Source organism: Mustela putorius, unplaced genomic scaffold (genome assembly GCF_011764305.1).
Source record: "Mustela putorius furo isolate JIRA1106 unplaced genomic scaffold, ASM1176430v1.1 tig00000174_pilon_pilon_pilon, whole genome shotgun sequence".
Classification (NCBI taxonomy): Eukaryota; Metazoa; Chordata; class Mammalia; order Carnivora; family Mustelidae; genus Mustela; species Mustela putorius.
The window spans coordinates 42,924,058-42,944,755 of NW_025421304.1; the positions used below are offsets into that span (position 1 = coordinate 42,924,058).

The 20,698-nt window shown below is 59.1% G+C and overlaps 1 protein-coding gene across 6 annotated transcripts in view; it reads left to right on the forward strand.

The window, feature by feature from the left end:
• Nucleotides 1–20,698, forward strand: part of LOC101673278 (BTG3 associated nuclear protein) — a 117,858-nt gene that overhangs the window by 91,485 nt on the left and 5,675 nt on the right. For 5 of the 6 annotated variants that reach the window (XM_045076413.1, XM_045076414.1, XM_045076416.1 and 2 more), the window contains 2 exons: nt 4,916–5,059; nt 8,777–9,421. In XM_045076413.1, the coding sequence (XP_044932348.1) occupies nt 4,916–5,059; nt 8,777–8,848 (216 nt within the window). In that variant the 3' untranslated portion in view covers nt 8,849–9,421. Of the gene's footprint in view, nt 1–4,915; nt 5,060–8,776; nt 9,422–20,698 lie in introns of those variants that run through there. The other variant, XM_045076415.1, reaches the window with a different exon arrangement.

Below are 20,698 nucleotides of genomic sequence, written 5' to 3' on the forward strand. Positions count from 1 at the left end.
TCTGCCCGGATGCCTTCTTTGCTGGTTTGGGACCGGGTTCTCACAGCACCTGGGCTCAGGAAGGCGCTCACAGTGGCACCGAGCGAGCCCAGGAGCGTTCCTGTCAGAGGGTTTTGCGGCTTAAGAACCATGGTCCGTGTTCGGCGGTTGCTGCGCAGCTGTAGGAGCAGGGTTTGCGTCTGGGGGGCTCCGGCCGGGTGGGATTCAGGGCGTCCCTGTGGCGGCCATCCCTCTCTCAGGTCCTGCTTTCACGGCCACGAGGAAGCTCCTTCTCAAATCAACACCAAGATTTGAGGAGGACGTCATTGAGCGCGCTCCCTCAGCGAGCTGGTCGCAGGCGGGGCCACAAGCGAGTGCCCTTCTATCCCAGGACAGCGGAGGTCGCGGTCTCGCCTCTGTTTCTGGCCACGCACGTGACTACACCGTGTGGAGCGCGCGTCCTCCGGCCCCAGGAGGGGCCGGGCCGGCGGTCGTGTGTGTGGTTCTCAGCTGAGGAGACTCCGGGCTGGAGTCTGGGTTCTGAACCCAAACCCTGCTGAGAAGCCCTTGGACTGCCCGTGCTTATTTGGGGTTATACCAGTTTTGCGTTATCTCACAGGGGTATTAGATCGTTTCAAGATGGGGGGTGTGTCGGGGAAAACCGGACGCGAGCAGGATCCCCCTGGGTAGGCTCCGCTTCCGGTGCGCCGAGCCCTCTGAGCTGGGGATGGGGACCCGGCAGGTGCCTCTCGTGCCGCCTCTGAGTCTGGAGGGGGGGCGGGTGGCGCATGTCCAGGTCAGCGCAGGCCGGCGGCTTCGGGAGGCCGTGCTGCTGGCGGCTGGCCTGGAGCCCGCCGCGTCCCTGTGAGGTCTTCTGTGTTCCAGAGCCTTGGGAAGAGGCTGCAGACCTGCGGTGAGGGGGAGGGAGCTGGAAGCTCCTCACCGACGCCTCTGCGGCCTCTAGAGCAGGGGCGGGCCGACGTGCCGGCCTCCGCCCTCTAAGCAGAGCGGGGACAGGTCCTGTTCTTCCTGTGGGTTGCTCCGGGTGCCGCCCTGACCCGTGGGGCCACAGCCGCTGGGTGCTCGCCTCTCAGCCCACATGTCTGTGCCTCCCTGTCCACCCTGGTCACTCACAGTGTCCGTGCACTGGCCACTCGTCCTTTCTTGGCCATGACTGTGGCCCTCCGTGGCCTCCCGCCCCAAGCCCTGCCCTGGGGCTGTGGTCCGTTGTCTCATTGTCCGAGGGTGACGGTGAGATGGAAGCTGCCCCACAGGCTTGACGGTGGGGGTTCCTGCTCGCCTCGTGGGGGTGCCTCAGCGCACCAGCTTACGTCAGAGTTTCTCCTGAACACAGCGGCGCAGGGTCCTCACCACTGGCTCCTAGCAAGTGCGCACCGATCGCAGAGAAACCCAGGATCCGCAGTGCGGCTGCCGTCCTGTCTCTCCTCCTAGAACACCTCCTTCGCCGGTCGTCCCTTCCAGGGGTTGAGCACGGACTGGGTGGGTCCGGCACAGAGACAGCGGGGCCACGCGACCCAGAGTCCTCCTCTGCCGGGTGCTTGGTGTCCTTGTGGTTTCCTGGACGGGGGAGAGGCGGTGTCCCTGCCCACGTCCTCACCCGCACCCCCGCCTCCTGGGCTGTGCTGTGATGGGTAAGGCCTGCCTCCCAACGAGCATCCCACCTCCCTCGTGAAGCCCTGCTGGCAGAGCTGTCCGGCCGGCCGGCCCCTCCTGCTTGTGTTCCTTCCTCTGCAGCTGTCCTCTAGCAGAGTGCGAGTGTCACCTTCGGAGAGCTTCTCCCGGATTCAGAGGACGGCCTGAAAAGCGTCCCAACTGCTTTGTGTGCGGGCGCTGGGGCCCGGGCGTGCCGCCTCTGCTGTGGGTGCTTGGGGTCCGCCTGCGGGGCTGGAAGTGCCCCTTGCGGGACTGAGGGCAGCCGTGGGCTGAAGCCTGCAGGTCAGGCCAGGCCGGGAGAGAGTTGGTGGCAGTGCCTTCCCCAGGGTGAGGCGGGCCTGGGAGGTGCCCTGAGACCCGTGTGTCCGCTGCTGAGCTTTCCCGTCAGCCGGCTGGGCTCCCGAGGCTGCCGCTGCCCTCGGCTTGACTCCACTCGGGACGAGCTTTCTGTCCACCATAGGGGAAGCCATCCTTCCCATCGAGAAGCTTGTCTCCCTGCGGGGCTGTCGCTGTCCCCACTGGAGGACCGGTGCCCCGATCTGGTTGCACTCCCAGCTGCTCCTGTGGAGGCCGCCGTGGGAGGGTTTCCTCCGCGGGGTCGGGGGTGTGAGGAAGGGCAGGGGCGCTGACCGAGGCCTGGAAGGCCTTTCCTACCAGCGCCGCGCCCAGGTTGACTTTCTGACTTGTTCTCGAGTCAGTTGCCAAAAGCAAAAGTGCAGACACACTGAGGAAGTGTGGTGTTTGGGGTGAGAGCTCGGGGAGTGTTTTCCGGTTTCTGTGTCCCCGGCAGCCGGGCCGGGGAAGTGCTGGGCTTCGTTGTCCTCGCCCGGCTTGTTGAGATTCCGAACTCATGTTCTCGTTCTCGACGCCGTCAGCGGTGCGGCCCGCGGGCCGTGTCCCCTTCCGGGGGTGCCGACAGGAAGCAGCTCACTCTCGGGGAGCCCTAACAAGCCCAGGTCCCGGGTGGTCGTGGCTCACCGCCAGCACCAGACGAAGGCAGAGGCTTCTGGGGAAAAGGTTCTGCGATGGTGTGGCTTTCGTTAACAGTAGTTGATGGCGTGACCGTCAGTGCGTTGGGGGCCTTCTGCGGCACGCGGTGGTGACAGAACCGTGACGTTACCTAATGCCGTGGTACCCGTGTTCACAGACGGTGCACGGTTTCTATGCTCAGTGCAGGACCGAGCCACGGCGTGCTAAGTGAGCACAGCCACGGGCACCGCTGGGCTGTTCTAGGCCCCTTCCCTGGCTTCCCCGTCCGGATCTTTCCTTGCTGCCTGGGCTGAGCTGCGCCCAGTGGGAGCGCCGTGTGCTTGATTCCGCCAGGTTGACGGCAGGCTCTCCTGCTGGAGGAGTGGCCCCTGCCCAGGGCTGTCATCCCACGGGACACGTGGGGGCCGGGGGCTTTCCTGTGAGCAGTGCTGGGGGTTATCGTGTGACCGTGAGAGGTCTGGGGGGTCCGGGGACTAATGCAGGAGACTAGGGGTGTCGGCAGTTCTTCTAAAGCTCTGTGTCGAGCACCCAGTGACGCAAGGAGCTGATAATGGAAAAGGAGCCAGGGTTGGGTCAGCCCTCGGGGAGCGAGAAGCCGGCTCCTTGGAAGGATGCAGCCCAGGAAGGCCGGCGTGCTGTGTGCCGATCCTGTGGCCACGGCGGCGGGCAGTCACACACTCAGGCTCTGAAGTGTGAAGGTCTGTGTCCAGCGTGGGCGTCATAGGGCTGATACCAGGCTGTCCTTGGGCCGCTCCTCTGGCACACTCCAGGGCAGGGTTGCCTCCCGGCTTCCCCAGCCTCCAGACCTGCCCCACCTGTGGCTCCTGGCCCGTCTCCCCTCCTCCAAGCCGCAGCTGACCAGAGGGCTCCCTTCACGTTGTGTCTCTGCTTCTCAAGGTGCCGTGGGACGCTGGGCCCCTGCCCGAGGTCACTCCGTGTGGTGATAGCCTCACCTTAGTCCCAACTGCAAGGTGCCTGCTGGGGACACACCCACAGGGCCTGGAGTGTCCTTGTGCCTGTCCGGGCCTCCGCCTTCCCAGCGCAGCCAGCCGCTATCAGGACACGAGACCGCGTGAGTGGTTTCTGAAGACACAGAAGAGAAAGGAATTAAGAACTTTCTAGCTTCTGTTTTAATAATTGAATCTACCTTTTGTTTTTCTCTACTGATGGGTGGTAGTCAAAGAAATAGAACGTTCGTTCATCAGAAGCTCCAAAGCTGTTTCAGAACCACAGACTGCATTTTTGTGCAGACGGTCGTTGATCCGTACCGGAGCCCGCCTTTCCCGGAGCGGACAGCCCCCGCTCTGAGACCCGCACCTCGTCCTCGGCCCTGACCATTGCTGTGGGTGGCAGTTGGGCTGGTCAGGAGGCGTGGGCGTTGCTGCTGTGCGCTACTGGCAGGGATCTAGAGGGCGGCCCCATGATCGTAGAATTTGAAAGGGGAGGGACACACCCCAGGTATAAACCCGCACGGTTCGGCAACTCCTGATGAATACGGAGCCTTGGAGGCCCTCACCCCCACTCCCCGTCTGGCCCGCGGGGCTGCAGGTGCCCCCCTCCGTGCCCAGCTGTTGGAGCACCAGGAGGGCTGGGTGCGAGGGAGCCTGGGTGTTGGGGTGCTCAGGAGTCGGGAGGTCATCCAGAGCCTGTCCCCGGGGTCCTCATCTGCCCCCTCCTCTCGGTGTGTCCTGTGCCCTGGGGGCTCCCCCTTGCTCTCTTCCCTCCGGCAGCCCCTCACGCTGAGCTGTGACCTGTGGCACCTGGAGCCGTAGGTCCCTGATTCGTGCCTGTTGCTGCTTCCCTCTGTGACCGCGTGTGTCTGCGCTCAGAGGGCTTCGTCTCTGGGCTCTCAAGTGCTCGGGGGGTGGCCTCCCGCGAACTTCAGGTGACGGTGATTTCTGGAAGGTCTTCGGTTCTTCGGCTTCCCCATGGAGGCACCCGCCGTCTCCTTGCCAGCCTTCTCAGGCTCCCCTCGGCCGCGTCCCCCGGCTTTACTCTTTAAAACCGGAGCTGGTTGGTCTTTCTCTAGTCGGCTGGCAGACCCAGCATTCTGCGCGGCACGTGGCTATGCGAGGGCCGTCACCTGGGAGCGAAGCAGAGCAGTTCGGTCACGCTGTGTGCGTTCGCCTGGTGGGCCCCGCGGTGTGGACGGGGACTGTGGGCCACCTCCCTGGGTTCGTGTGGCCATGGGAGTGGCGGTTGCCGCCGGCCAGGCGCGGCGGTCCGTGCTGACCGTGCTGTTGTGCTGACCGTGTCTGCTATGTCTCCGCAGGTGCTGCAGGGCGCCCAGCTGATCGCCGTGGCCTCTTCCGACCCCGCTGCTGCAGGCGTGGACGGCTCGCCCCTCCAGGGCAGTGACATCCAGGTCCAGTACGTGCAGCTGGCTCCGGTGACTGAGCACGCCGCTGCGGCCCAGGTGGGTGCACTTGCTGGAGGCCGACGCCTGTCTGCGGACGGGTCCCGGGGCTCCTGCTGGCGGGGGCGCAGCTCGGGGCTTCTGCTGCCGCTGTCCCGTAAGGAGGGTGACGGGTCGTTGAAGGGCACATGCTGTGTGTGGAGGCCCTGGTTTCTTGGGATGCCTGACGATGTGGAGCTGAGGAGCCCAGTCCCCGCCCGGGTGCCAGTAGGAAGCCAGTTCCGACACAACCCGTGTCGCGTCTTCTCTGTAAACTCAGAGGCAGGAATTGAGTTGTGTCTGGGCACTGCGGAGCGAGAGGGTCCGTTGACCTGAGACCCCACTGCCCCTCTGACAGCCGCAGGGCCCAGCCCAGGGGTCAGCATGTCCACAGACAGTGTAGCTCCAGCTGTTGGCCTGGACCCTTTCTCCAGGGCTGGGGTGTGGGTCCTTGCCACAGCGGGCTCCTCTCTGCTGGGGACGCACGATGGCCTGGGGCAACTGTGGCACGTCCCTGGGGCCCCGCTGGTCCTGGGTCGCAACCTCCTGCAGCGCACCGCCCGTGAGGCAGCCTGAGGGCCTTGCTGGGCACAGCTCGTGCGCGGGGCAGTGGGGAGGGAAGCCCCAGCCGCGCCCCACCGCCACCGCGCATGTCGTCTGGTTGGCTGGGTGGTGGGGCCCGTCCCCTGCCTGTCCTCCGTGCTGTCTCCTGAGCGTGGGAGAACGCGTGCTCGCGGTGCCCGATGTGGCGGCTGCTGCTTCGGGTCGACGATGCATTTGTGGAGCGGCCCCTCACCAAGTGCCCTGACCCAGCGAGCCGTGTGGCCTCCCCTCTGGGTCCTCGGGGGCCCCCTGCTAGTGCAGGGAGCCAGGTGGAAGCTCCCCTTAGGGGACACGGTGGTTTTGGTGTCGTGGGCTGGTTGAACAGCGGGGCCTGTGTCTGACAGTAATGACGGGGGTCCCGAGAGTGTGGGGGTCCGTGCTGGCACAGAGCGCAGGCTGTGGGTGGTGGGAGCGGCAGGTGTGCTCTTTCCTTGTGTCCTCGGAGCTCCTGGGGTGCTTGAAGTCGCCGGCCTTCCCGCTCAGGCCGGGCAGAGGGACGCGCTGACGCTGGGGCTCGCGGCTGCTCCGAGCGCAGCTGGCCGGCTCCTGCTGCTTCCTCGCATGCCCGGCCGTCCTCCGTCCCCCCCCGCCTCCGCTACCAGGGAGCCCGTGTGTCGCGATGCCCCAGCTCCTGCTGCTCAGCACGGAAGCCCCAGATCTCCGTGCTCCCTGGGTCTCTGCTCGGGACCGGGCTGGGTGTCGTGTGCTCCCGGCCCTCGGGAGGAGGGGTCTCCTTCCCCTCGCTTGCTGCGGAGGGGCTGCCGAGGACGGGAGTCGGTGCGGCCGCCGGGGACCCGGGACCCAGGAGCCCGCTGGCCGAGCTCAGCGCTCCCCTGCGGGCTTAAATTCTTCATCTCCCAATTGGTGGCGATGCCCCAGTGGGCAAGCGTGTTTCCTGGAGGAGTGCCGCTTTTCTCTTCCCTTCGACTTCAGCCCCTCCCATGTGAGTGGTTGCGGTAGCCTGGGACCTTCTATGTGGCTTTTGTGTGGTAGTGACCACAGAGGCCCACTCCACCGTGGCCTGAGCCGAGAGGGGTTGAGTAAGACCCGGAGCCAGCAGTGTTGGGGGACGAGTTGGACCTCTCTCTGGTCTAAGGACGAGTGTGTCCTGGAAGCCAGAGCCCCCGCAGGCCTCCTTCTGCCCACACCAGGTGGCTTGCGTCTGGTGCCCGCATGGTTCTAGGTGGGCCCTGCACTTGGGCACTTTCCTTCCCCGCCTCCCAGCAGGCATGGAAGGGTCCCCAGTTTCTTCAGACCTGGGGTGTGGTGCGGCCGGCCGCCTTCCTGGACCGTGCGTCCGTGGTCCTGCTGCAGGTTGCAGGATTGAGGAAGGCTGTGTCCGTTCAGCTCGTGGCCTCCTTGGCTTCCTGTCTCTGTTCTCTGTCTCGATTCCTGCCTGGAGCGTTCTGGGGACCGACTTAGTGAGTCTGTGTAGGAACAGGCCAGGGAGTGAGCTGTGCGCCCACGGGGGTGTTGTCCCTGTCACAGACCCCGTGCGGCTTGGACTCGGTCCGTCAGCAGGTGATCCAGGAACGGGGTGGCCCTGGGGCCTGTTCTTCCCATCTCATCCTTGGGGGCTCGCGCTCTTGTGGCCCCCCCCGGCGCCTCCCGTAGACGGGCCTGTGTCTGCAGAGGGAAGGGGTCCCTGACTGTCAGCATGAAGGCTCTGCTCTTGGTGCATGTACGTCGAGTCTGCCACAGGACAGGCTCAGGGACGTGACCTTCTTCCTGGAGAAGGCGGCATGCAGCTGAGGAGAATAACCCAGGAGCCGCCATGGGGCTGGAGGAAGGGTCTGGCTTTTCCTGGGCAGGACCCCAGGGAGCTGGCCCATGTGATGGGCCCTGCCCCTGGCACCCCCTGCACAGGCAGATGCCCGAGTTGAACTCCAGGGCTGCCCGGGGCTGCCGGCTGTCTTTGGTTCCCTCCAACGTCTGGAACTTTCTGTGTCATCTGGTTGGAGTCCTTTCTCTCCATTTCCTGCCCGAGACACAGGTCTGGCTGCTGCATTTTGAGGACAAAAGAGAAGGGAGGGCTGGGGTTCCCCCAAGTTCCCCAAGTAGGTGTCCCCTCATCTGAGATCCACCTTTTGTGGGCCCGAGTCTGAAGCTACCTTTCCAGGGGATGAAGGGGAGTCACTCTGCGTCCCGGGGGCCTCTGTACCCTCCTGCAGCCCCCTGCTCCCTCCGCCTGTGGCTGCCACCTGCCTGGATCTGCTTTCCCTCGCCCGGATGCGTGCGGGGGCCTCCCGGGTCATCCCGGCTCTGCCTCCCTCCTTACCCCTGCCTGGGCTGCCGTCCCGGGCTCGGCAGGCGTTGCTGGCGATGCCCGTGCTCAGGGTGTCACCACAGGGCCTCTCACTCTGCTCAGGAAGCCCTGCGTGTGGTGTCCTCTGCCGCCCAAGTCCCAGCAGCACGGCCTCTAGGGTAGTGGGAGCCGCAGCCCCAGCCGCACGCCTCGGGGCTCCTGCCTGCCCATGTCCCCGGCCTCGGCCTCTACCGCCTTCACTGCCTCCTGCCCGACCTCTCTCACCACGGCTCCTTTGGGGCAGCCGGACGCCCCTCTCTGAGGGTCCCATCTTCGTGACCTTGTCTTTGATGGGCAGCTTGGGGGAGCCGAAGGACAACCGCCTGCTGATCTCTGTTTGGGGCTCATTCTGGTCCATGGGCTGATGTTGCTGCTTGTTCTTCCTGGCCGTTGGCTCCTTCTCTCCGGCCTCTGAGTACACGCTGGAATCAACACCTGGAGCTCCTTGGTTAGAACTTCTTTCATTAGGGAAGACAGGGTAACTGCCCCTAAAAGGGTTTTTGGGGGGACAGTGGAACAGTTTTTGTTAGAAGGCAGATTGGTGACCGAAGTTCTAGGGACAGGACGGTTTAAGCGCCCGGAAGATGGTCCCCAGTGATGGGCAGGGTGGGACTGGGAAACAGGCCCAGCGAGCCACAGAGTGTGTGCGGCAGGGTCGGTGGGGGGGCGTGGCAAACAGAAGGCTCTGAAAAGAGGGACGTTGGCTCCTTCGGCTCTGCTGTGTGTGTGTCTTCCAAGCCCGAAAGCCACTGGTGCTCTGTGACCGGCGAGGAGCCTGGCCTCGCGCGCCGGGTACTTGCATAGAAAGCCTCCTCTTTCCCCTCTTGCAGACGGCCGAGACCCTGCAGCCCGGCCTGCAGCCTGAAATGCAGCTCGAGCACGGAGCCATCCAGATCCAGTAGGCGGGACAGGCCGCCCACCCACCACAGGACCTAAGATGGAGCCGCGGCCGTGCTCTGCGCCGGCTCCAGCCTCCCGCCCCGTCCCGCGCGCCCCGGCCCCACGGCTTTGCACGGAGGGGACTGCACGTGTTCCGTTCGAGTGCGTCGGAAAGCCTCACCTGCGCGGACAGGGGGTGTCCCGGTCAACACAGGGTGCCGGTAACAGCCGCCGCCCCTGCCGGAAGACCCTTCCCTTTGAGTCCCACTGTTGGTGTCCAGAGAGAGAGTGGGGAGGCACAGCGTGGACTGCGTTAAGTACGTGCGGAAAGTCAAGAACTACGATATTTTTCTCTGTTCAAACAGCTTTTTTTAATTTGCTATGGTGTTTATAACAAAAGAGAAAATTGAAAAAAAAAAAGTGGAGTAGCAGAAGCCTTTTGCTGTGTGCTCTGTTCCGTGTAATGAAAATAGGTATTTGCAAAAGACAACTAACGATTTTGATGGAAATATTGCTTACCTACTTTTCTAGGGGGAAATGCTCTCAACACTGTTAATTATGCATTTCTAATGAAATAAAATGTATTTATGACCACAGCAGCTTTGTGTCTTTGCGTGAAGAGCTGCTTCGCCCAGAGCCCGGCCTCCTTCCTGGTGGCTGCGTGGGAGTCCCACCGTGGGCCCTCTCAGCTAGACGGGAGTTGTGGGGTCCAAAGGAAGGCTATGGCTGTTTCTCCCGGTCCCACAGAACAGGCCCCGGGAGTGGCTCCCCGGTCGCCGAGTGCCGTACCACGGCATGCCCCCTCGGACTCAGGCCTGTCACGGTGTTGCAGGAGCCCTGCAGGCAGACCCCGAGTCACACGGGCCTTTCCCGGCTCTATAGTCCCAGCTTGGGGGGGGGGGTCCCCAGGGCAAGTCACATCCAAAGAAGTACGGCGTCTCCTATAAAATTGTAAACCGAGAGGGGGTTCCACACTGACGTCCTGGAGGTGGTTGGCGAGACGCGCCCAGCAGTGCCTGCTCTCCCTGTCCGCTCCGTCTGGCACTTGCCTTGTGGGGTCTGGGCCTCCCTCCTCCACCACAAAACCGCATTCACCGACTCAGACCATGGCCGCTCAGTGCTTTTTCTGGAAAGGGTTCGAAGCTGCCGTCCCAAATCATTGCGGCTCTCCCAGGCTGTGCCGTAGGGGTCCGCGGGCTGCTTGGTTGACACGGGGGCGGGCACGCTGAGGGGGGTCGGCGGGCTGGGGCAGCAGCTCCCGGGAGTGGGACGGCACCTCTGCCTCCCCTGCCTCCCACTACCGCCAAGGGGTGGGTCCGTTCTCCCGCAGACGGAAATGTCTGGAATCCCGGAGAGAGAGAAGAAAAGGAAGATCACGTTTAAGGGACGCCAGGAACAGAACAGATCCTGGGCAGAAGGAGAAATGAAATCATGCCCGAGCCCCCACGCAGCGTTCAAGGCTAATTCTGAAAGCGGGTGGAGAGAACGGACAAGCCCCCGTGCGGGGGAGGGACCAGGGCAGAGCACGGTCAACTTCTCCGCGAGCTCCGACGTCGGGCACGTCGGCCTGTGCCATCGAGGCTCCGAGACCAGCACCGTGGCCGCTCCTGCTTGAATGCTGAGGAGAACTGGGTGTTGTTGGGAATATCTAGGACCCTTCCAGTCCGACCCAGCATTTCTGTCCTGGGTGTAGCTCTACACGCGAGGACACAAAGCATGTGTCCGCACAAACTTGTACACAAGCGGGCACTGTGGCGTTATTTGTATTGGCTCCGAAGTGGAAGCAGCCCGGCCTGTCCACAGACGCACGGTGAGCCTGATGGGATCCTGCCATCTGCTCGTGGAGTATTACTCAGCCACGCAAAGGCGTGAAGTTCCAACACCGGTGTCGGGCCGACCGAGAGGGGCTGTATATCAACAGTCCCATTTCTAGGAAGTGCTCGGAACAGGCCAGTCCCCAGAAGAAGCGAAGAGAAGTGGAGAGCGACAGCCCATGGGGCGGGCTTTCATGTGAGGAGGCCAGAATGTTCTGGAATTAAATGGTGTCATTGGCCCAGCTCTGTAAACACACTGAAAGTCGCTGAAGTCGATACTTCTTAGGAGGGTGAGTTTTTCAGCTTGTGACTTGATGTTACTAAAAATAAAGGATGACACTTCAAAAATAGTTCACGGACAAAACAGGGGTGTTACCTGCAGATGATTCCTCCTGCAAAGGAAGTTGCAAGGAATTTAATTCAGGAACAGGAGTTCGGACCCAGGAAGAGGTTTTAAAAGGAAGAAGAATGGGCGAACAAATGAAATAAAACAAGTATGTCTAAGGGCTGGATTTAAAACTGTCCATGTTGAAATTTTCAAGTATAATATTTTCAAATATGATAATACACTAGGAAGATGCTGGAAAAAATGACTTTGTTCAGACCGGCAGGAAGGAGCTAAATTGTTTCAAAGCCCCTTTTGATTGCCCTGGAGAAAAGAGATTGAGATACTGTCCCATGTCCAGACCTGGGGGTTTACTACCCTTGACAAGCGTTTAAGAAATGCAGTATGTGGAAACGGTTAAGGTGGCGGATGTGTGACCAAGGAGCGGGGTCTCGCTGGCGTGCAGAAGGCCACGTCCAGCAGCCACGGAGGAAAGTCTTGCCATGTGCTCTCCGGAACATTTTCAAGGTTGGCCTCGTGCCTGAATGTAAAGAAGGCCCCCACACACATCCAGAGGACCGATACCCGCAGACCGCACTCTTGGACCAAGTGGGACGAAGTTAGAAGCTAATGAGAAAAAATGAGTGCGTTTGCAAATGTTTGCCGGTGAGGTAGTGTCCTTTTAAAATAGCCCATGGGTCAAGTAAAATACCAGAATGGAAAGGTGGCTTTAATTACCAGTTAAATGTGACTGATTAACGTATCAAAACTCGTGGAATATGTTGGACGTTGTGCTTGGAAAATACCTGTTTCCTTCGGATGTAGTCCCAGAAGTGGGACTTGTGGGTCTTTTAATAGTTTAATTTTTAATTTTTTGAGGATCCTCCATATTGTTTTCCTTGGTGGCTGCCCCAGGCTGGAATCCCCGCAGCCGTGCACAACTTTTTTCCCACATCCTCAAACCAAGAGCCAGACGCTTAACCGGCTGAGCCACCCAGGGGCCTTTGTTTGTGGTTTCGATTTGATTTCTGCCGTATGACACCCAGGATAGGAAACCGCGTAATCCTCAGAGCTCTCATCCCAAGAAGAAAGTCCGCCCCTTTTCCCTTCTGCCCTTTCATTTTCTTATATTTACATAAGAAGGTGGGTGTTTGCTGAACCTGCGGAGGTAATTCTTCCACAATCCATGTAAACCAAGCCCTCATGCTCTCTGCCTGATGCAGGATGTATATTGGTTATTTTTCAGTAAAACTGGAAAAAAGAAGGGTGGGCATCTTTGTCTTGTTCCTGATTTTAGAGAATAAGCTTTTACCCTTTCACTGTTGAGGTGATATTAGCTATGGGCTTCTCACATACAGCCTTTAGTAAACTGAAGTAGGTCCCTTCTGTACCCTATTTGTTGAGACTTTTTATCATGAGAGGACGTTGTGTTTTGCCAGATGCTCTTTTGGCGCCTATAGAGATGATCCTATGGTTTTTATTCTACATTTTATTAACACGGTAGATCATGCTTATTGATCTGTGTGTGTTGGATATCTCCACGTCCCTCGTGTCCTCACACTTGATCACGGTGTATGGTTTGCTGGTCTTTTGTCGAGAATTTTCACATCTACAGTCATCTGGGATATCAGCTTGCAGTTTTCCTCTCTGGTGGTGTCTTCATCTGGCTTTCATATCAGGGTAATACTGTGTCCTCTCAAGTTTTTTGGAAGAGCTTGAGAAGGATTGGCATTAATTCTTCTTCAAGTGTTTGGAAGAATTCATCAGTGAAGCCATCTGGCTTGGGCTTCTCTGCGTTGGAGGTTCTGATGACTGTTTAATGTCCTTGTTACTGGTCTGTTCACATTTTATTTCTTCATGATTTCATGGGGTAGCTTGTATTTTCTAGGAACTTGTTCCTTCTAGGTTGTCTAGTTGGTTGGCACATAAATGCTTACAGTATAGGATCCTTCTGCATCTCTGTGGTAATGTCTCCTCTTTCATTTCCCATTATATTTGTGTCTCTCCTCAGTCTGGCTAAAGATTTGTCAATTTTGCTTATCTTTCCAGAAAAACAGCACCCCCACAGTATATATGCATTTGTTGTTGCTGCATCCCTTCAGTGTACGGGTGAATTAACCCCTTTATCATCATACGCTGGCCTTTTTTGTCTCATTACAGTTTTTAACTGAAGATCTATTTTTTAATGTAAGTGTAGCAGCCCCTTTTGGGTTTGGTTTTCCACTGGCCTGGAATATCTTTTCTACCCATTCACTTGGAGTCTCTGTGTGTCCTTAAAACTGAAAGGGGGTCTCTTTCTAGACAGCTTGTGGTTGAGTCTTGGTTTTGATCCATTCAACTCCTCTGTGCCTTTTGATTGGATAATTTAATCCATTTATATTTAAAGTAATTAGGAGAATTACTAATGCTTTTCTTTTCTTTTTTTTAAGATTTTATTTATTTATCAGAGAGAGAGGGGGAGAGAGCGAGCACAAATAGCAGGCAGAGGGAGAAGCAGGCTCCCTGCTGAGCAAGGATCCCGATGTGGGACTCGATCCCAGGACACTGTGATCATGACCTGAGCCGAAGGCAGCTGCTTAACCAACTGAGCCACCCAGGCGTCCCACTGATGCTTTTCTTGATTATTTCCTTCCTGTCTTGTAGTTCTCTTGTTCCTGTGCTCTTCCCTCTCTCCAGTGATGGTTGTCTGAGGTGATGCTCTTTGGTGCCATTTCCTTTGTAAGGTTTTGCTTTGCTGTTCCCATGAAGCTAACTTAACGTCTCTTTAAAGTTGGTAACAACATCAGTCACATGAAAAACTACTCTTTACCCGTGCCTCATTTTATGCTTTTGATGTCACATTTTATATCTTTTTACATTGTGCATTTATTGACGAATTGTTATTATTATTATTATTTTTTAAGTTTTTTCTTTTTGAAGTAAACTACACCCAGCATGAGGCTTGAACTCATCTACCCTGAGAGCAGGAGTCCCGTGCTCTTCAAACTGAGCCAGCTGGGTGGCACTCCCCCGACAGTTTTATTTTTATTTTTTTTTTATTTTTTTAAGATTTATTTATGTATTTATTTGACAGACAGAGATTACAAGTGGACAGAGAGAGGAGGAAGCAGGCTCCCTGCTGAGCACAGACCCCGATGTGGGGCTCGATCCCAGGACCCTGAGATCATGACCCGAGCCAAAGGCAGCGGCTTAACCCACTGAGCCCCCCAGGCGCCCCCCAACAGTTATTTTTAATGTTTCTCTCCTTTACCTTTTGTGCTCGAGTCAGTGATGAGCACGTCTGCACATGTGGCGGGGTGTTCTGAGTTCGTGCCCTCACCTGCCTCCATGTGTCCTGTATTTCTGTCTTGTGTTACTCATTAGCGTCTGCCTGTCTCCGCCTGCAGAAGTCTTTTCAACACCTGTCCTAAGGCAGGCTCATGGTAATGACCTCCCTCTGCTTGAGTTCATCCTGGAATGACTTTCTGTCCTTTGTTTCTGGAGGACACCTCTGCTGGCCGTTCCGGTTGGCAGCTTTTTCCTTTCAGCGCTCTGCATGTATCCCCCCTCTAGCCTCCAACCCACATCGCTTCTGCGGAGAACTCCACCTAGAGCCTGTGTAGGTTCCCTGGTACACGAGTTGTTGGCTCATGGCTGCTTGCAAAGCTTATCTTCCCTGTGGTTTTAGAGTTTTATTATAATGTGTCCTGGAGAAGATAATTGGGGTTGAGGTCTGGGGGGGTGTCATGGAGCTTTGTGAACTGGTATTCCTTGAACTCAGGTCCTGGCACCCGTCTGCCTCTCTCCTCTTGGGAGTCCAGCCATGTGCTCATGGCTTCTCTGGAAGTTCTCCTGGAGCTCCCGTTGGGGTCTCTTCCCCTTTCCTTGTTCTCTGTGCTGGGTGAGTCTGGGGACGTGTCTCCTGGCGCCGTCACTGCCCTTCTGCCGGACCCGTCCATCCGTGAAGCTCTCTGCCGAGAGCTGTATTCTTCAAGGTCAGGATTTCTGATTTTAGAAAAATGTTCTCGCTCTTTGCGAACTTCTTCATCCTGTTGTTTGTGTATTGTTTCCCAAATTTCATTTAATTGTGTTTGTTCTCATATTGTCCACTGAATTTCTTTAAGAAGGTCATTCTGCCTTCTCTCCAGACTCTCTATGGCCCTTCCTTTTTTAGGGTCAGTTGTTGTTCTGTCGGTTTTCTTTTGAGATGTCATGTCTCCATGATTTGCCGTGACTCTTATGGCCTTGTGTTGGTGTCTGGACTCTAGTCTGCATGGACGGGCGCTGGCAGGGATGCCTTTCACAGTCTGTCCATCCAGAAACCTGGATGAGCCGTCTGGCTGTGTGCTGGAGTCCTTGGGCAGGTGGCCTGGTGCCCGGGTCTGCAGGGTTGAGTCTGGACCCTGCGTTCCCTGCGGACCAGCGTTGGAGTCTCTGGGCCACTCAAGGCGCCTACCTGAGCCCCCCACCCCTGCCCATGGGGAACGTGTCCGTCTCGGTGCAAAACTGTCTTTCCTTGGCTCTCCGCCACCAGGGCGCTGGCATCCCCACCTGCACTCCTCAGCCGTTGGAGGGCATCCTTCTGTGGCATAGGCGTTCAGACGGACTTTCCAGGAGGGGACGAGTGCCAGAAGCCGCTGTACCGCCGCCTTGCTGACACGGCTCTCGCTCGCTCCCATCTTCCCGAAGCCTCCCTGAACTTAGAGCGCTCTCACAAGGAGAACTCCAGGCACAGACGACTTCACTGCTCAGTGCTCAGGCGCGTTCGGGGAAGAGCAGCGTGTCGTAGACCCTCCGCCGAGAGGCCGCGGCAACGAGGAAGCCTCCTGACCTGTCTTGTTTCATGAGGCAGCATGACCTTGACGCCCAGACCTGACAAGGGTGTTTCAGAGAAAGCAAGGAGGGAGAGAGGGAGAGAGAGCGTTGCCGAGCAGGCTCCCTTGAAAATCCCGAACAGTCCGAAACCAAGCACGAGCCGGGCTTCGTGATGTTGAGTGGCGAGAGAGGACGAGCAGGTCGGGTCGGGCTCAGGAGTGCCGGCGTGTGTGTCCGAAAAGCTGTACAATTCACATCCATGAAGAGATAAACTGTGTGGTCTTGGCAAACAGAAAAGTCATTTGTACAGTTCAACACCCTTTCGTGAGTAAGGGAGCTCTTTTAGCAAACCAGGGGCAGAAAGGAACCTCCGTAGTCAGCCGAGAGCTCGGACAAGCACCCTGCCTCGTGGGGCGGCATCGGCCGCTCTGTCCCTGAGGTGAGGTGGAGACAGGCCTGTGGCCGTCTCGGCATGTCCGCTCTCCTCACGCCGGAGCCTGGCCAGAAAAGGAGATTGAAAGATGTACACCTTGAAAATCCAGAAAGGAAACTGTTGTTATTTGCACAGAAACGGTTACACATGAAGAAAATCAAGAGAAATCCACAAGAAGCTCTCAGGAGCAGTGAGTAGAGTTTGCAAGGTTGCTAGTCACATGCTCACCGTGCAAGACCTGATTCTAGTTACCAGGAAAAATCAGTAAGGACTCGCACAGCCTTTCAGACACTAGAGTTACGTAACGATTAACAGACGGTTCCTGGGGCCGAGAACTACTGTGCGCTGTCGACGAACACCCAAGGAATGGAGCGTCCGGCACATGGGCGGGTCGGAAGCCTCGGAGGGTCCGTCCTTTACTGGATGGGGGATCCCGTGCGTGCGGCTGAAATCCGTGCAGGGAGTTTTGGTGGAAATCGACAAGCTTGTTCCGGAGCGTGTTCGGAAATGCAGAGGGCCAAGAAGAGCAGAGACCGTCTTGAAGACCTTGAACAACTTTGGAGGACACTGTGGACGCAGGGCCTCGGGATTGGACGCCTGCAGGTGGACCCGCTTGTGTGGGGTGTCTCGTCGAGCCATGGACGGTGCGGCGCAGGGAAGAAGGCGCTGTGGTCTGTGTGGTCCTGGGTCAGTTAGATACGCCCAGGGGAGCAGCTGTGAACCCCGTCCACGACGTGTCCCAAACTCAGCAGGGCAGCACGTGCAGGAGACACCACGAAACGCCCGGGAGGAGTTCTCGCTGTGAGCTCGGCATTCCAGAGGCTTCTCGGCTGGGTACGGAAGGACGAGTGGAAGGAGACGCCCGGCAGTGGAGGCTCTGGCTCACGAAGGGGCAGGAGGGCAGAGCGGGGTAGGCTTCGCCATCCTTTTGGCCGCGGACAGGTCCCCTGGATCAGTGAGGTGGTGAGGCTCCCTAGTTCCCGTAAGGTAAGCACCCAGCATCATGTTTAAATGGCCCAGAGGGGTGGGGGAGGGAAGCTGTTCTGATCATTTCTAGAAACGAGGGATGTGGATGTCATCCTTCTGCCGAGTCACGTGACGAGTCACGTAACGAGTAACGAGCACTGGTCCTGGGAGCCCACGGACAGGCACGCCACCAGCGAAGACCTACGATGGCCCATGAACATCTGGACAAGTGCTCCTCTCACCGGGCACATCCACGCCGCCACAAGATGCCGCGGCCGGGAAGTTTTACAGCATGCTCGGTGTGCAGGGTGGGAGCTGCTGTGTGTGCGGGTGGAGTCCGTGCGCGGCCCCTCACCCAAGCCAGCACATGCACCCCAGCGGCCCGTGTGACGCCCACCCCGGCAGGACGGTGACTTCACAGACCAGGCTGCCTTGTGCCACGGGAACAAAGGAGTGGCCGCCTCCGCAGTGAGGCCAGCGGTCCACGCGTGTGGTGTGGGAAGGAGGAGGACATCGTGCGACCCCACTGATGCTGTTCCGAGACCCGCAGGACGGCTGGCGGTGTTAGCAGCACCCGGGGGGCAGAGGCCCTAGTGACCCCGGAGCCTGGCGTCATGGGTGCGGCGCTGCGTGCTTTTCTCTGTCATCTTCCAATTTAAAAGGTTGTGCTTTTTTTATTTTTAAGATTTTACTCATTTGTTAATGAGCGAAAGAGAGAGACCCCAGGTGGAGGGGGCAGGGGAGGAAGCCGCAGGCTCCTCGCCGGGCAGGGAGGCCAGTGCGGGACTCGGTCCCAGGACGCCAGGATTATGACCTAAGCTGAAGGCAGACACTTCACCGACCAAGCCACCCAGGAGTTCCTAAAAGGTTGTCTTTAAACAAAAGACGGAATTTTGCGACCAGCAGACCCACACTGAAAGGAGTTTCAAAGACTGTCCTCTGGGCAAAGTTGAGTGATCCCGGCCAGAGGACCCTGAGTGCGAGGGCCGCATGGATAGCTGGGTGGTCCCAGAAACGGGCTGTCCAGCCGCGTGGTGAGCGTGTCGTGGAGGAGGGGTCACGGCGCGTGGGCTGGGGTCTCGCAAGCTGTGCTTCCTTATCCACGGCAGGCCTGGAAACCGTGTAGAGCATCCAAACGAGCAGTGGGGCGGGGGGTTGCGACCCGAAGAGCCCCGGTCAGTGCAGAAGAGGGAGGGGAGGGGGGCGGACAGCGGGGGCGGGCCGACGTGAGCGGGCAGCGATGTGCGGGGCTCCCGAGGGGGGAGGCCTCCCTGCCCGCGGTCCAGGCACGCGTGCTGTTGGGGCCGCGGGGCCCCTGGGATGGCCGTGATCCAGCACCTGCTGCCGAGCCGCCACCCTGTGTTCAGGAGGGAGGGCCCCGCAGACCCCTCGCTGGGGCGGGGACCCTGAGGGCTGTTTCGATCATGAGCGCAGCCTGGTGTGACCTCAGAATAAGAGAAAAGAGCAGCATCTCAGCCGAGGCAGAAGCAGCCTCTGAGAAACGTCATCCCTCCGGAATGTTGGGAAAGGAGAAGACATTCTGGAAACAAGGAACCTCGTGACTTGGTCAGGGGCTTCCACAGACACCAGACGGCTCACGGCCTGCTGCACACGTCTCTAGGACGGCCCGGGCTCCCATCACCACCTGGGGACAGGTAGTGGGTAGGGAGAGACACATCGCAATGACGCAACTGTGTTCTAGAACGTTCCAAATAATTTCCGAAGGTAAGATCTAAAATAATTGCCAAGGATAAGTTGTTGGAGCCGTTAAGAGACCTCAGCAGTGTTTGGGGTATCAAAGTCGACGCACGAAACGCTGCATTTCTGTAGACCGGCAGCAAGCACTTACCGAAACGCTGGCCAGCCGTCATCTGTCTAGGCTCACGGTGTCTTACGGGGTCTGAAATACCGGCTTCCGAATCCAATTCAAGACGCACGCCGTGTTCTCAGGGGAGGCCTGTCCCGCGTCGGCGGGGTAGTGTGCCATTGGTCCCGGCCTGTCCTCCTGTGCCGCTGGCCCCCCACTTAAATCTTGAGCCCGGGGGGCGGGGGGACCTGTGCACCCCACCTCGGGACCACCTCCCCCAGCCCGGACTCTGCGAGCCGGCCTTACCTTGGCTCCCCTGGGCACCCTGTCCTGCTGCCTGCATCCGCTTCCTATCAGTCGCCTTGGCAAAACCCTGAACTTGGAAAACTTGAATTTTTGCCTGCACCCACGACTGTGCCTGGTGAGCTGGGCGACAGGCCCCCGGCTGGGTGGTGGCACGTTCCCTGGGAGACCCCGCCCTCCCCGGTGGACGCTTCATTCTGCCTGGTGCTTTCATCCTTTCTTCCGCTGCTGGGCACCGGCCTGCTGCGTCTCCCCATCTTCACCCCCTCGGGGTGCTCCCTGACGTCATCTGTGAAGCCGTCAGGAGGGAGGTTCCGCCTGGCCGCCCCCTGGCTCTGCCTGCCGCCGTTGCCGTGAAGGAACCACCATGCACCCTCGTAAGCCCGGCCCACCCGGCCCCCTCCCATTCCCCGCGCACCGACTGGCCCTGGGAAGGTGGACGGGGGGAGCTCTGGGTGCTCATGGGCTGAGGCAGAGGACACAGGAGTGCGTGGGATCTGTGGGCCTCGTGTGGGCGAGGGGGGCAGCTGCCAGCAAGCTGGGGAGGGCAGCCTGGCCTGGGGCCGCGGCCGATTTCCTGCTCTGGTCCCTGGGATGGAGCCAGGCCTTCCTGCGTCTCACCCCCACAGTGGCCAGACGGACGGTGGGTTTTATCTGAGGCCATCAGAGTCCAGCCGCAAAGCCACTGTGGACGCTCACAGCTTGGCCACCAGTGCCGACTAAGGCCAGTGTTACTCGAGGAGGAGGAGGACCTTCAGAGAAGGCCAAGCTTGCCTGCGCAGTGGGGACAGCCCCGTCCTGGTCTTGTGCCACGGCACCCTGGAAGGGGAGGGCGACAAGCCCTGCGTAAGGAGTGGCCTCCGCCTTGTCGGTGGCCCTGGAGAACCGGAGCTCAGGGCGCATTGTCCTTCGGGCAGAGTGCGCGGTGCTGTCTGCTGCTGGGTGGTGGCCCCCAGGGCATGGCTTCCTGCTTAACGTGGCACGAGAGGCCCAGGCTGGAGGCGGCGGCAGGAGACGTCAAAGGCCAGGTGCATATTTCCTGTCCCCCACACCCCATCCCAGCACTGGTCCTGTTGGGGGCCCTGGGTTCTGCTCCCCGCTCCCTGCCCTCGCTGGCCCTGCGCTTGGGGACCATCCACACCTCCTGAGTGAGGAGATTGCATTTGACCTTGAATTCAGGTCCCAACCCTGAGGCTCCATTGTGCTCGTCTCCCACGATCCTTGCGTGGAGCTCCAGTGACCCCGCTCTGTCTCTTCTGCCCGGGGCAAATGGCTTTTCCTGAGCTCCAGACCCAGCGGCTGAAGCACGGGGCGGAGGTCCCAGCCAGGTACAGGTCGGAGCAGAGCCAGAAACCCACGGGTGTTCGGGGACCGCGTGGGTGTAGGCTTTGCCCCGAGTTGTCTGCGCTGTTGACGAAGCCGCGGAGCAGA